At 35.8% G+C, this 14,973-nt stretch overlaps 2 protein-coding genes across 5 annotated transcripts in view; both read right to left on the reverse strand.

The window, feature by feature from the left end:
* Positions 1–6,710, reverse strand: part of LOC107587915 (FH2 domain-containing protein 1-like) — a 12,928-nt gene extending 6,218 nt beyond the window's left edge. The window contains exons 1-6 of the mRNA XM_016275878.1: positions 6,535–6,710; positions 5,606–5,971; positions 4,092–4,153; positions 2,782–2,884; positions 2,512–2,597; positions 2,185–2,285 (exon numbers count right to left, since the gene is read on the reverse strand). Of these exons, the coding sequence (XP_016131364.1) occupies positions 2,185–2,285; positions 2,512–2,597; positions 2,782–2,884; positions 4,092–4,153; positions 5,606–5,932 (679 nt within the window). The 5' untranslated portion in view covers positions 5,933–5,971; positions 6,535–6,710. The remainder of the gene's footprint in view (positions 1–2,184; positions 2,286–2,511; positions 2,598–2,781; positions 2,885–4,091; positions 4,154–5,605; positions 5,972–6,534) is intronic.
* Positions 6,711–7,537: 827 nt separating this feature from the next.
* Positions 7,538–14,973, reverse strand: part of LOC107587234 (arfaptin-2-like) — an 11,404-nt gene continuing 3,968 nt past the window's right edge. Inside the window, exons 2-11 of one of the 4 annotated variants that reach the window (XM_016274943.1) lie at positions 14,393–14,497; positions 14,025–14,081; positions 13,055–13,163; positions 12,880–12,942; positions 11,542–11,622; positions 11,112–11,227; positions 10,314–10,535; positions 9,767–9,924; positions 8,753–8,927; positions 7,538–8,668 (exon numbers count right to left, since the gene is read on the reverse strand). In XM_016274943.1, the coding sequence (XP_016130429.1) occupies positions 8,513–8,668; positions 8,753–8,927; positions 9,767–9,924; positions 10,314–10,535; positions 11,112–11,227; positions 11,542–11,622; positions 12,880–12,942; positions 13,055–13,163; positions 14,025–14,081; positions 14,393–14,488 (1,233 nt within the window). In that variant the 5' untranslated portion in view covers positions 14,489–14,497 and the 3' untranslated portion in view covers positions 7,538–8,512. The remainder of the gene's footprint in view (positions 8,669–8,752; positions 8,928–9,766; positions 9,925–10,313; positions 10,536–11,111; positions 11,228–11,541; positions 11,623–12,879; positions 12,943–13,054; positions 13,164–14,024; positions 14,082–14,392; positions 14,498–14,973) is intronic. The other 3 variants (XM_016274952.1, XM_016274959.1, XM_016274968.1) reach the window with 3 other exon arrangements.

Here is a 14,973-nt window from a genome sequence, read left to right on the forward strand (position 1 = left end):
AATGATCCCAAAAACACCAGCAAGTCCACCTCTGAATGGCTCAAGTAAAATAAATTAAGGTTTTGGAGTGGCCAAATCAAAGTTCAGACTTAAATCCGATTGAGATGCTGTGGCATGACCTTAAACAGTCCATTCATGCTCGGAAACCCTCCAATGTGGCTGAATTAAAACAATTCTGCAAAGAAGAGTGGGCCAAAATTCCTCCACAGTGATGTGAAAGACTCATTGCCAGTTATCGCAAATGCTTGATTGCAGTTGTTGCTGCAAAGGGTGGCACAACCAGTTATTAGGTTTACTTTTTCACGTAGTGACAGGCAGGTTTGGACAGCTTTTTTCCCTTAATAAATGAAATAATAATTTCAAAACTGTATTTTGTATTTACTCGGGTTATCTTTGTGTAATATTAAAATTAGTTTGATCTGAATCTTTTAAGTGTGACAAAATGTTTTCTTAGAGTACCCAGAATGCATCTTTGGATGGTGCAATTACCTGAACCGCTCGTTTGAACTTCTCACAGAAAGAGTAGAAAATGGAGCAACACTCCTCTAGTTTGAACTGAGTTGGATCCTCACAGAAATACTCTGCTACCGAATCACTCACGGCTGAAAGGTTTTTGAAGGCCGCCTCGGCCTCCTTTAACCTGGTGTCTGCATTCTAAAAAAAAGAACAAAGAAAAGCTAAATTGTAGAAACTCTTATTTAACAATAACATTTGTGTCAGCACATCAATAGTCAATAGACTCAATAGTGTGTTACCATACCTAGCAACTTTGGACAAAAAACTTGCATGCTCATATTCAGAGATAAACTAAATAGGTCTCGAGGACTTGATAAAAGTTATTGTCAAATCTGTGTCCTCTTATGTCAGGGTTTTATTTAATCAATAAATTCAATCGAATAAAAAGACATGCTGGCTATTTAACAATCAAATGAAATTACTATCAACAAAATTCATAGATGGATTGTGCATAATGTTACATTTAAATATAACATTTTAATGTAGAAATAATAAATGATTGCAAAAATGTAATAAGCTTAAAATATGAAACTTTAACCGCCAGTAGGTGGCAGCAAGTGACTGTCTTAATGAGTGAGTTGAATCAACCAATTTGTTTAAAAAGCTGATTCATTTAACTTTGCAAAGGACTGAACTTATAGCCTGATAGAATCATTTGCTGGTTTGTGTAACACTAAGGAACAAAACACTGTTGTTCAGAGACGCAGCGGTTCTACTGTTTGTTCTATTTTCTTTCTGACGGAGCAAAACGGAATTTTGTGTCTGAAAGTTACTCTGTAAGTTGTTGTTTATTGTACATTTGCGATCGTGCAGATATTCGAGAAAAAAAACAAGACTCTTGTTTGTGTGATAGGCTAAGTCCTATATCATAGGCATAGCTATGTTATAAAAACAGAAACTCGTTAAATTGCTTTTTTTATGACATTTCTTCCCCACTATGTGTAATGGCAGTAACGAGAGAGAGCGCAAAAAACTCATCAGATGATCGCATAATTTAGTGGAACATTAATAGGCTATAGTAATATAGAATCATCCTCTGTAAAGAAATGAGGTGTGAACATTTGAGAGTTTATCCTTATCTTTCTAAATGTGCGCTCTTTGGGGCTAAAGGCTTAATGGGGCTGTTTAAAGTAGCCATGTGATAACAAACCAATCGGTGCAGACTTGACGGCCTCGAAGGTCGTAGTTGTAAGCTGTAGCCCCGGCTGGCCCGTTTAGATCTTGCATGCGCAGTGGAAATGTGGCTAATAATTTCTGAATTCTGACTGGCATATAACGAACAAATCAAACAAACGTAAACGGGCAAAGGCGGGGCCCCCTACAAGGAGGGGCCCATGGGCTGCAGCCTACTCAAGCCCAGTGGTAAGTCCGGCCATGCTTGTGACGCATAAAAAATGCCTCTTAAACACACACACACACACACACACACACACACCATATATATATATATACTGTATATATACATATATATATAGACAGACAGATAGATAGATAGATAGATAGATAGACAGATACGTATAATAATTCTAAATTCTAAATATATATATTAATAATAAGCAATTACTGAAAACTAGAAACAAGGTGTGACTTCCCTGCTTCAAAAAAAGGGAAGAGGGCATGTTGACTTATAGGTAATAGCAGACGGCTTCAAATGTATGTCAATCATACCTTGTCCAGCAGAGGTCATAACTGCAATAGAGTGATTCACTTCATCCATAAAATGGGGGAATTCCTCTTTGAGTACTAAACTGTTCAACCGTTCCTCATAGCTAGAGGAAGAACAAACAAAGAAATATAATCATGATGGTATATCTAAAGTTCCCTCACATTTAGAGTAATTTGCAGTGACCTACAAATTCACTGTCTTGTATTGATAATCAATACCTGGCCACGGAGATAAAACATGAGCTGTACTGTGCAAATTGCTTAGTATTGAAGGTGCTCTGTGTACAGTTGTGTAAGTGTATTTGCCTTTCTGTGGCTGTATACACCCACCAAGGAACTTCGACAAGTTGTACCATGAACCGATCTGCCTCAGAGAGAGTTGAACAGTCTCCTTTAAAATCAAGAAGCTGACGCACCTAATGAAATGAAGCAAATCCAATACAGTACAGTAAGCTTTCAGTTCAAATCAAATGAAAGTTCAGTTTGCAATTCATATTACACAATACACAAACGCATATTCAAATGCCATTGGCACACTATCAAAGCCTTGGAATTGCTCAACAAGTGTAACTAAAGCCCTGATCCATATATTACACCCACCTCTCCATCCTCTGGCAGTAGTTTGCACATCTCCTTCAGTTTCCCAGTCCCAAATCTTTCTCCTCTGCCGTTGATAATGTCATCAATCATTCCACTCACTGACCTGTGGAGAAAGATGTGGTAGAATTACAGATCAGGGCCTCCACAGACTATGTCAAGAGTAACAAAATCTCAGATTGTTCAGAGATTGAACGGAATTGGATCTCTGCTAATATCACTAAACCCCAGTCTTACTTATGAAGGCAGATGCATTATTCAAAAATAAAATAAACGTTTAATATGCATCATGCATTTTTTTTTCTATAGGTTTGTAATTCAAATGAAATTGCTGCATAAAACATTATCATACTCTTTTAAAATACAAAATAAAAACACTATTGACATTTTAATATAAAATAAAATAATTGTATATGCATCATATAAAACTTTTTATTTAATTTAATATCATTTATTTTAATTGTTTAATTTTTCTAACTTAAAATACTCTCGCCTGTCCCAGTTTGATATGCAGTGACAACTAAGATATTTGTAGGTTAATTTTCCAGTAGTGTCAACACTGCTATTCTGTGGCGTGTCAACATTGCTCTGTTTGTTTGAGCGGCCCAACACAGCAACAGTGACTCAACCAATGGCGTGAGTTTGGGGGCGGAACTACCTCTTTGTCCATCCAACGGCAGCTGCAGGGAATATCTGAGAAACTTGTATGAAATCAATCAATACTTTCACCCCTAGTGGAACAGACACACTTCATCTTTAAGTAGACTGATAACATTGTAAAACTCAATTCTAAATTCAGCATTGTTCTCCAAAACAAGTGGCACATCCGTAAGAACAGTATAGAGGAAGTGGGCGATATATGGACTTCCACACTATGATTCATACTTCACCTTGTTCTGACTGCTACATACACTTAATCTCCGTTTCCTGGCCAACCATAAAACATACAGGGACTAGACAAGCCCATTCTTGCTTTATTAGAGATACACACAAGCACACCAAACTGGTATCACAAGCTCTAGCACTAAAAGCTGATGTATTCAGTTAAACTGTCACAATCAGCTAATCAATATCTGCGAAGAAACACTGTATGATTAAGGGAACCGCTGATGATGTAAATAATGCAAACCCCATCTTATCTTCACTCTTACTCTGGTAGAAAAGATATGGACTGCCTGATGTTGTCAGAAAAAAATTCATTTGGCTTGCAGAGACATGTGAGCAATCTATCGTATGACTACTGCGTGTTTCCACCCTAGGATCTGCTGATGAAATGGAGAGCTTTTCTTAATACACCTTCGTGATACACTCACCTTTTGAACTGCTTGAGGAAGATACCAATGTTCATGTTCTTCTTGGAGTTGAGGATGGTCACCTGGCAAAGGAAAAAAAGCTATTATACTGTATGAATAATGGATGACAAAGACAGCTTTCAGACCAATTGTTTTTTTATGTATATTACACCATAACATAAATGTAAACAGATTGTACTAAGTATTTACTCCACCCTAATGTTTTTCATCATTTATGAACTATGAAAAACTAATGATGATTTATGAATCCCAACAACCCTGCCTATTAATTTCTTGCATTAAGAATAATCACCGGAACGTTGTGATGATGTGATTCAATGGTTGTAAAATTAGATGTTCTGCATCACAGTGTTTTTGAACTGAAAGCTATTCAAAATCGGTGGAGTCCACCTTATGTAAACACTTACAGAAAAGAAGAAACCACTCCACCTTTAAAGAGAGTTCGGATCAAAGGACAAACATAGTCGAGTGGCGTCTATAAATGCCACATCATTGTCTTTTGAATGACTCTAAGCATTATTTGCAAGAGAAAGTTACATCAAATCTAGTAACTAAGATGTTTTTTTTTCTGGCTGTGGGACACAGCATGACAAATCATGATTACGACACTAAAATATGTCAAATCTTTCCAAGCAACATGCTGAGAAACAATCAAATGGGATTTTTCTGGAAAACACGGCAATCCTAATTTGAAATCACTGTTATTTAAATTTCCTTTTAGTAAACTTCTCCTTTTCTTTATCTACCTGATTTTAGCAGTAGTTACCAATTAGTTCTGTATCATGTGACTTTAGCAGAAGTAAAGCCAGTTTATAAATAGATGTTCTCTGACAAAATGTCATAAACTAGCCACATTTTGCTGAAATTATTATGCAATATACTAAACTTACCAAAGAAGAGAGAGATTATGACAAAAATAGTAATTGATCCACAATAGCATGCATAATTTACACTATAAAAAGTGATAACATGCAATTTTATTATAATTAATTTATTTAATGTTAAAATAAATTAATAGCATTTATTAATGTCAAAAGATTATTTTAGGTAAAACAATTAAAAAATAATTGTATAGATTTTATTTAAGTCAAAATCCATTGGTTTACATAAAAAAACTAAAGGGTTAGATCATGAAGAAGTAGCTTTAGTAATAATCTGCAGTACACTATGTGAAAGATAAATGACCATAAAGAAACGGTTTATGCAAAATTAGCAATTATGACACCTCCTGCATGCAGCATGAAAATATATGAAGCTTGAATCACCTTCAGCTCTGAAATCATTACTACAGTGACAATTATAAAGTACAAAATAAACAGAAATGAAGTGAGGTTCCAACTAACCAAAAGTCATCTCTATTACAGACTGCCTGGGACAGTCACTGACCCTACCCTAGAGACAAGCTTGATGTAAGCATATGCAAATCTCTCTGATGAAATGAGTCTGGAAACACCCACTTACTGTAAGCCTGCAGGTACAGAACAACTTTTCTGGCACATTCTACCTGAACTCACCATTTCGGGTCCTGAGGCATTGCTCGGGGACTGGCGTACACTGCGGCGGTTTGTGGCCTGGACCTGCTTCTGATCATTGTGGCTGAATAACTCCTCCATACGTTTGGTGTCCAACTCAAACTCACTGTTCTTCTCAGCCGTCCATATGTTGTGTTTGCCAAGCACAGTGTCCTTAGGTATGGCCTCCCAATTGAAATTACGCATTCTAGAGGCCCGCATTGGGCCTCTGGTAAACGGGCCTCCACCAGAGAAGAGGGCAGGGGGTGGAGGAGGAGGAGGGGGAGGTGGGGCATTAGGTGGTGGTGGTGGCGGCGGTGGTGGTATCATGATTTGGATGTCACTTGCAAAGATTCTGCTCCATCATCCCTTTAAAGAAAAGCCAGAAAAAGAAACCATATGGAAACTGTGTGTCTACAATATGTTAATATATGCCGTCTTTCAGCTGAAAACGGAAGAATTAGTGTAGGGAAGTTAACCAAGTAACTCTAGGTAATAAGCATTGGTGAGAACATACTAACAAAACCATGACAGAAAATACAGGTTTTCAAGTTTACATGACCTCTTTCTTTTATGCAAAGACTGTCAGTATATATATATATAAATACCTATATAACTAATAGAATATATAATAAGGTGATATATATATAGTCAGGTTAATTCCTCCACAATATCTGCAGGAACTTTTTAAAGCTTAAAAACTTCTCTCAGTACCATGGTTGTTGTTTTTTTACCACAGTTCACTGATGGTAATAATATGGTAGCCTACTCTGTACTCCAGGTCTATACATACATTTCAATATAAAACTACTTCTATGATACTGTATAGTATTATAATAACCTACTCCATGAAAAAAGACTTTATCGCCCAAGGTCTTTTTGGTAAAACCGTAGTATCTTTGTATTTTAATTCATAGAAATTATTTACTTACTCGTTTGTGAGGTATCCAGACGTCTCCCAAAAGAAACTGCTGTCTGACAATATCTGAATGTACTTTGGCTATATACTCCAGACGAGAAAAACATGCTCCATGTTAGTCTGTCACACTGCTGGTTACTGCAAAGCCGTTCTGCGGAAGAATGTTGCAATCATCCGCTCGCTTACCTGTAGCTCACGCCCAGAACTCGTCAGCGCTGGTTACAGACGTAATCCCTCGGTCATTCAAATCTCAGAAAGTACCATGTAAATGGGTAATCACCCAACTTCACAGATAATAACAGCGAGTACCGTTAGAAACTGAAAGCTGGGCTGTTTACTTGTACAGTTACTTCGGGTAAAGGCCGTTTCACACGGGTTAATGTTTCAATGGGGAAAATAGACAACCAACCATAAAATCCCTCAGACCTTACCTCATTAAAGTATCAGAATTTTTACAGACATTTAAAAAAAAATGAAAAGTACTTGTATTTTAATGTCGAGGAGTGGAGTCCTTTTTGTAAAATATTGTACATTTTAGAAGAAAACCATAGCAAATCAGAGTTTTTCTTTTCTTGACTAAAACTAAGTTAAATATCAATTTATGTATTATCACTTTTAATCACCCAACTTCACAGATAATAACAGCGAGTACCGTTAGAAACTGAAAGCTGGGCTGTTTACTTGACAGTTACTTTGGGTAAAGGCCGTTTCACACGGGTTAATGTTTCAATGGGGAAAATAGACAACCAACCATAAAATCCCTCAGACCTTACCTCATTAAAGAATCAGAATTTTTACAGACATTTAAAAAAAAAAATGAAAAGTACGTGTATTGTAATGTCGAGGAGTGGAGTCCTTTTTGTAAAATATTGTACATTTTAGAAGAAAACCATAGCAAATCAGAGTTTTTCTTTTCTTGACTAAAACTAAGTTAAATATCAATTTATGTATTATCAATTTAAATACTTTCGTATTTGTGTTGAAATAAAGGACTGGACTGTATAATGGAATATATAGTAGTGCCCTGTTGACAAGTCTCTGCAAGAAGAAGTGGGACAGTATTTTAAGGAGATAAAATATCAGGCTGAATCAATATCAAAAAATAGTGTAACACAAGGAGAATATAATTGCAGATGCAACACATTCTTGTTAAGGCAAAGAAGCTCTTCTATCCCTTAATGCATGATATTCCAATTTGATTACCACAGTGAAACCAAGCCCTTCTCTTATTCGAGTACAGAGTCAAGGGAATAACAATCCAATCAAGGAAAAGTGGTTAATTTTTTTCTAGGTTTCACCAGTAGCGTCTGCTGGCAGCTAGTCAAAGTTTGAAGATGCTGCTCAGAAACTAAGCCTGGCTGCCATGTGGCAGTAAAAGTAAGAGAGACGCATAAGGCAAGATAAATATCACTCATTCGATTATTTCGCTTTCAAATGTGTTTTAATTTCATAGATAGGACTGCACAATTTACATATATATAAATATAGTATTATTAACCTTCTTATGACACATACCGTGAGCAATTTTTCATTCTATTACCATGACCCAATCCTCTTTCAAACAAACTTACGTTAAAAACAAACACACAAGCACAACATTCATTCCTTTTGGCTCTATGATAAAACAAAGTATATAAACTGGCCTGCGAGGTGCTCACTGGATATGGAACAGTTTTGTGAATATGACTATGAATGCCTCAGAAAATGTTAACGTTTTTACAGAAAGTGAGTTATGTGATTGATTTGTATTGTAATTTTGCAACATTCATTACTTTGAATGCAGCTGTAAAACGTAACCACAGATAGTTTCCATAGGCCATTTGGATCAAATGTATATTTATTTTAAGACTTTCTGGGCATATTTCCAAGGTTTGGCAACTTAAAAACAACTACTTCTTTTGTCTTAATCATTCATACGAATCACTTTTACATCCCCGTCCATCCATTTTCGGGTTTGCATGTTTGAGTGTCTCTTTACATTGACAAAGTGATCACTGTTCCTCAAGCCACGACGGCTTGTCAGAACCTGGTGGCTTCAATTTCACATTGAACTGTCTGAGAGTCTGTTCCAGCTGCTGCTGGTTTCCAGCAAAATACGCAGAGACAGCATTATGAAACAGTAGGAGCTGCTTGTGCATCACCTTTACCTGGAAAGTTAAAATATTAAAACTGAGTAATATTTGTGACTTACGAAATAAAAAAGTTGAACAATATGGATTTCAACATGGTACCTTATTCTCCTCCAAAAACTTGAGCTTGATGCTGACATCACTGTGCAGTTGTTCATACTTGTCTTTATGGATTTGGTACTGCTGTTGAGCTATCTCAATGCGCACCATGGCTGCAGCGTCCCGTGGACCCGCGCTCAACTCCTCCAGGTCGGTTCTATAGGCATCGAATTCCAGTCTGAAACATCAGTACTCATAAGTATAAGCTGGTTCAATAAACCTATATAACTAATCCTAGGATTAAAAAAAAGAAATTCTCCTTGATGTACAGGCTGCAAATCCCTTGATATCACAATTAGACATGTCAGATTAACATGCTGTGAAAATGAAAATTCTGTCATTTACTCGCTGAATTATTCCAAACTTGTAGGACTTTTTCTGCTGGGGAACATAAAATCGGGGAAGTCGTGGCCTAATGGTTAGAGAGTCGGACTTGTAACCCAAAGGATATTCTGAAGAATCACAAGCTCTTTTGGTTACCATTTACTTCCATTGTGTGGACCAAAAATGTGATTTTTATGATTCATGTTGTGGGAAAAAAAAATGAACAAGACATGATGCAACAGCCAGAAAGTGTTGTGTAAATGCCGACTTCAGACAGATTGACAAACTCAGTTGCAAAACAAATTCTAGCGATACGCTTATGTTAAATGAAACTGAAATAAACCAATACATTAACTTCTAAAGCCCTTTTTTGTAATGTACGGTATATTCAATTATATACTTGTGTTTTGCAATAAATGTAAAAATTATTTGATCCATCCTCATTTGGGGGGCTTCTTATCTTAGCAATTAATTACATGATGTACAGATTGAAAAAAAAATATAATATCAAATCAGATAAAATAAAAAATAAAAACATATTTGTGTGAGAATGTATGTTAATTTGATTAATCACTCTGTATATCATGTAATTAATTTGCAGAATTTTTGTTAGCCCTAATCTAATTTGTTTAAGCAGATATTACAACAGTTACTCATGTAACATGTAACTCATTAATATCAAACTTTTGATACCTTGCATTCTCATATATCTTGATGGTCATGAGTGTGTCCTCCATGGTTTTGTTGACTAGTGTATTTATGCTGGACACAAAGAAATTGATGGCACCCAGGAGCGTCTCTCCATTCTTGCATAGCAGTCTTTGTGTCTCTGCATTATAGCCAAACTCATCCTGGAAAAGTAAAAAAAAAAGTTAAGTTGAGGATAACGTTATTTATACAGCTATTAAACCATCAAATAGAGTAAAGGCATATTCGTGTTATATTAAAATCTTGTGGAAACAAACATTTTCACAAATTTTGAGAAAAATGTTTATGTATGTATATATGTAAGCTGCAATGTAATGAAAGCAAAATCTACTCTAGATATAAATATCAATATAAATATAAATATACAATACAAGATACTGTTTTGGACAGTATGTCTTTTTTGTCTTATCGAACTGTCTATAAGGCAAAAAAGTGCTGGTAATTCTTTCGTTTGCAAAAACCATTAAAAATGGGACACTATGTTAAGATTCAGTGGCGATATGTAACCAAACGGCAAAAAAAATATTAGTACCTGCAATTCTGGAGATTTCTGGCTAAGATCAGCAAAGGTGTCTCCAAGAGCCTGCTGAGTCTGCACCATGTTGTAGAAGTGGCTGGTGAGCTCACGTGCTAGTCTCAGAATACACTCGTACTTCATCTTAGTCTCTCTTAGCACATCAATCTGAGCCTCAAGCTCCAGGTCCACCGTCTTTGAGCCACGACCGAAGCGCTCCGAAAACATCTGTTTTGTGCACTGGTAAAGAAAGGAAGGCAAGATACATATGAATCCCTACACAGATTATTTTGATAAAGCCTAAATAACTACAGATATAATAAAAAAAATACTTGTGGTAAGATTAAAAAAATATTAAAATAAATGAATACTTTTATGAAGCAAGGATAAGTTCGAGGTCACAAATGTCACAGTAAAGACATTTATAATTATACAAAACTGTCTATTTTTACATATTTTCTAGTCAATAAAGAATCCTAAATGTATCACAATTTCCTAAAAATATAAAGCACAGCACAATTGTTTTCAACATTGATAATAATAAATGTTTCCTGAGCACCAAATCAGCATATTAGAATGATTTCTGAAGGATCATGTGACACTGAAGACTGGAGTAATGATTCTGAATATTCAGTTTTGTCATAACAGCAATATATACATTTTAAAATCTGTTAAAGTAAAAAACAAAACAAAAACAGTTATTTAAAATTGTAATAACATTCCACAATATTACTGTTTTTTACTGTATTTTTGAATAAATAAATTCAGCCTTGGTGAACATAAGAGATTTATTTTAAAAACATGAAACTACTGTACCTTGTACGTGTTAATGCTCCACTTTTTCATGCTGTCAAATTTCTCTACAGCTACACCTCTTGTGGCCTCCTCTGACATCATGGATGGGTTGCTGTTGCTGTGGTGCATGCTGGGAGCTGAGAGTACAAAATGTAGGTACATTTATTATAAATAGGGCACCATACCAAAATACACAATATAATTTCATTCTGGTTTTGAATATCACAACCCAGTTGTGTCTATAAAGGTCACAACACTGACTTTATAGTCATCTCATGTAATGGACCATTATCAAAGTAGAGACTTCAAAATTCGGTGTATAACCAATCATCTTTTATTCCTGAGACTGAAAAATGAATAGGGACAAGAATAAAAGGTGTGATGACAGTAAATGAGTAATGACTGATAATTATGGGCAGTGACAGGAGGGGGTGAGGAGGCCCTGAGATACCTGGGTAATGTCCTGGCTGGTTTGCTATCCGACTGGCAGCTGAATGGCTGGGAGTGATGCCCCTGGATTTGGAGCGGATGTCTGAAATGAATGAATAACAGTGGACGGGTGGAGGAATGGGATGGAGGTCTAGTTTAAGTGAAAGGCCATTAGGGAAATTACAATGTTTAGTGTTTTGTAGTAATATGGATGAGTAATGCACATGAACTGGGTGGGACGATGATTATTCTGTAGAGGTGATTTTAGTAAACATAATCAAATGCATAATGATTTCATAGATTGAATAATCAAAATGTATCAAACAATAATAATATTGGTGATTATGATGTATGCATGAACAATTATGATGTTTTATCAAAAATGAACAGTGGATGCTTAAAAGGAAACGTTTTATTAAGGACAAGGTGACCAAAAGAGATAAAAGTTGGAAGTAGAGGATGAAAACGAAAACAAGACTGCTGCTAAAAGACTGACTTTGTACAGTGACGGTCAGCATAAATGTGTTCATAAATTGCGCCAATTAAAATGAATACAGTATACACAAACTCCCATTGGTTTGATTCTTTCAATGTTTTTTCAAAGTTTCTTATGCTCACCGAGGCTGCATTTATTTGATCAAAAATACAGTAAAAACGGTTCTATTGTTGAATATTATTTACATTTAAAATAACTCTTTTCTATTTTAAAATGTCATTTATTCCTGGGTTGGTAAAACTGAATCTTCAGCAGTTATTACTCCAGTTATCAGTGTCATATATTTAGAAAATTACAACTTACTCTTGCTGTCAATTTTCAATATATTAAGTCACTTTAGTTTCAACTTAATTGTTTTAATTACTTCACAAATTTCAGAGGACAATAACAACATAAAGGCTCTTCTAATAAATAGACCAATCAGAATGGTTATTGAAATGAGACAACATAAAAAATAAATGTATATAATAAAAATAAAAAATTCCTCATGGACCGCCACTGACTGCGTCAGTTAGGTTTGTATTCTGGCCTGCCTCTTAGTGCTGTGTTAATGTGTTAAGGCCAGTCATGTTATTAAGCATAAAGAAACACCATTAAAGGAATTATTGTGCATTCCACATTTCAAATATATCAGCTCAACAGTAAATTTAAAACAAACAAACAAACAAGAGGTTTATGTTGCATAAGCAAACATGCATCCACCATGCGACTGTCCTCAGCACCCTGTAGAAAAAAGCCAAACGTTTGCTGTTAAAATGCTGACAAACACATTTTACACCAGTGGAGAGAGAGGGAGCTGTAGGGACAAAGATTCTAAAATAAGATCTTCTGTCAAGTTAGCATGCATATACAGTACACAGACACCTGGTTTGGGCGCGTTGCCACATCTTCTGTCAAAATACTCCGGGTTGAAACGTATAGCTGGTCCTAAACATATACGTCAGCAAAGATGTAAGCTGAACCTTGCCAGGCACATGACTTAGATGCTGCATCAAATCCAATCAGAATCGGACACTTGAGTTATTCAAGTGCTCTTTACCTTTGATGGAACTGGTGGGTATGATGCCCTCTGCTGCCCCTCCGTAGCCTCCAGACACAATGCTGGTTTCATTCAGGTTTGGTCCAGACACCATCACCTGCTGCAAGTCCTGAATATGATGGGATTTAATATCACAGAATATAACAATCTCTAGCAAAGAGACAAAAAACACATTTACCACAAACTGGGCATACTAGGTGGAGAAAACACAAATGGGTATCAAAAGTGAGGATGGAGCAGTGTTATGTTGGTACTATTTATATACTATTGTAATGTTTATTAATATATTGGAATTTGTTTGTATTTTCAGTTTTCATTTAAATTTTGCTTTGTCATTTTTTTATATTCCTGATTAGCTTTTTTGTTAAAAGTAATTTCAGCATTCAACTAAAACTTCCATAATATTTTTCTAACAATTACATTTTATGTCATCTTTTTCATTCACCAAAAATTATTTTGTAAAGTTTTAGTTTTAATCAACAATTAGAAGACTGGGATGATGACAAGAAGAAATAAGCATACAAAATTCAAAATTATCCTTTAAAAACCCTTTATATATTGTGTTTATATACTAGACTAAAAGCTTATTTCTACTTAAAAATACAAACTTATACCAATATTAAAGCCTTGCCTTCTCAAAACCTTTAAAAAGGTGTAAATTCAAAAAGCTGGCTGAGAAATCTATCAATTAACTAGACATTCTTAGTTCAAGGGAAATCCTATTAGGAACCGTCACAATAAAACATATGCAAATTGATCTACTGTATTTGCATGACTGTTTTCCATGTCTCTGCTTGACTTTTCTGTTCCAGTAAACAGCTCCTGTTTGTAATAATCCTACACCAACATTTGCCCAAACCCCATGATAAGTCAATGACTACTATGTGTGCAACTATGCAAACCATCAACCACACTAAATCAAAGGGAATGGGGCTCCAACATACAGGGACACCCACAAACTCTCCCTCACCATGGCCACTGGCAGTGTGCCTACAATTTCATCTAAGCTCCCACCAATCTGTGCACCCTGTGACATGAAGAAACATAAAATGTGAAGACAGTGTCAAAAAAAGATGGTGAGACAGATACGTACAGAAGACAAACATGTGCTGAAATAACCGAAACGAACGACTTAAATGAACAGTTTCTATATTTACAAAAGCTCATTAATGTGTGATTAAGTCAACTGTTCAAGGCCTCTCAGAGCCTGCCACACGATATCCACAGGAACAGGATGTCACATCGCATTCAGGTGTGGTTCATGGCATAACTGAATGGCAGGCCTGAAAATCGGATGCTCATTGTCCTCATTAGGTTTGATGGACAGTGGATACACACCTGCTCAAGACTGTCATCCTCAGCCGTCCTGCTGTCACCGTTGCTGTTGATGGGGATTTCCATAGTGGCGGCTTTGCTCAAAATACTATCTGTCATGATGAATATCTACAAGAAAAGACACATTGCAGATGAGAACTACAGATAGACAGCCGGACGGACGGGAAAGAAAGAAAGAAAGAAAGAAAGATAGATGAAAATGGATAAACAGAAAGACAGACAAACAGATAGACAGACAGACAAATGAAAATGGATAAACATAAAGATAGATATATAGACAGATAAAAAGAAAGACAGACAGACAGACAGACAGACAGACAAATGAAAATGGATAAACAGAAAGATAGATATATAGACAGATAAAAAGAAAGACAGACAGACAGACAGATAGATAGAGATGAAAATGGATAAACAGAAAGATATATATATTATAGACAGATAAAAAGAAAGAAAGATAGACAGACAGACAGACAGATAGACAGACAGACAGACAGACGAAAATGGATAAACAGAGATAGATAGACAGATAAAAAGAAAGAAAGAAAGAAAGAAAGACAGACAGACAGACAGACAGATAGATAGAT

This window comes from Sinocyclocheilus grahami, unplaced genomic scaffold (assembly GCF_001515645.1).
Source record: "Sinocyclocheilus grahami isolate Dianchi unplaced genomic scaffold, SAMN03320097.WGS_v1.1 scaffold6.1, whole genome shotgun sequence".
NCBI classification, from domain to species: domain Eukaryota; kingdom Metazoa; phylum Chordata; class Actinopteri; order Cypriniformes; family Cyprinidae; genus Sinocyclocheilus; species Sinocyclocheilus grahami.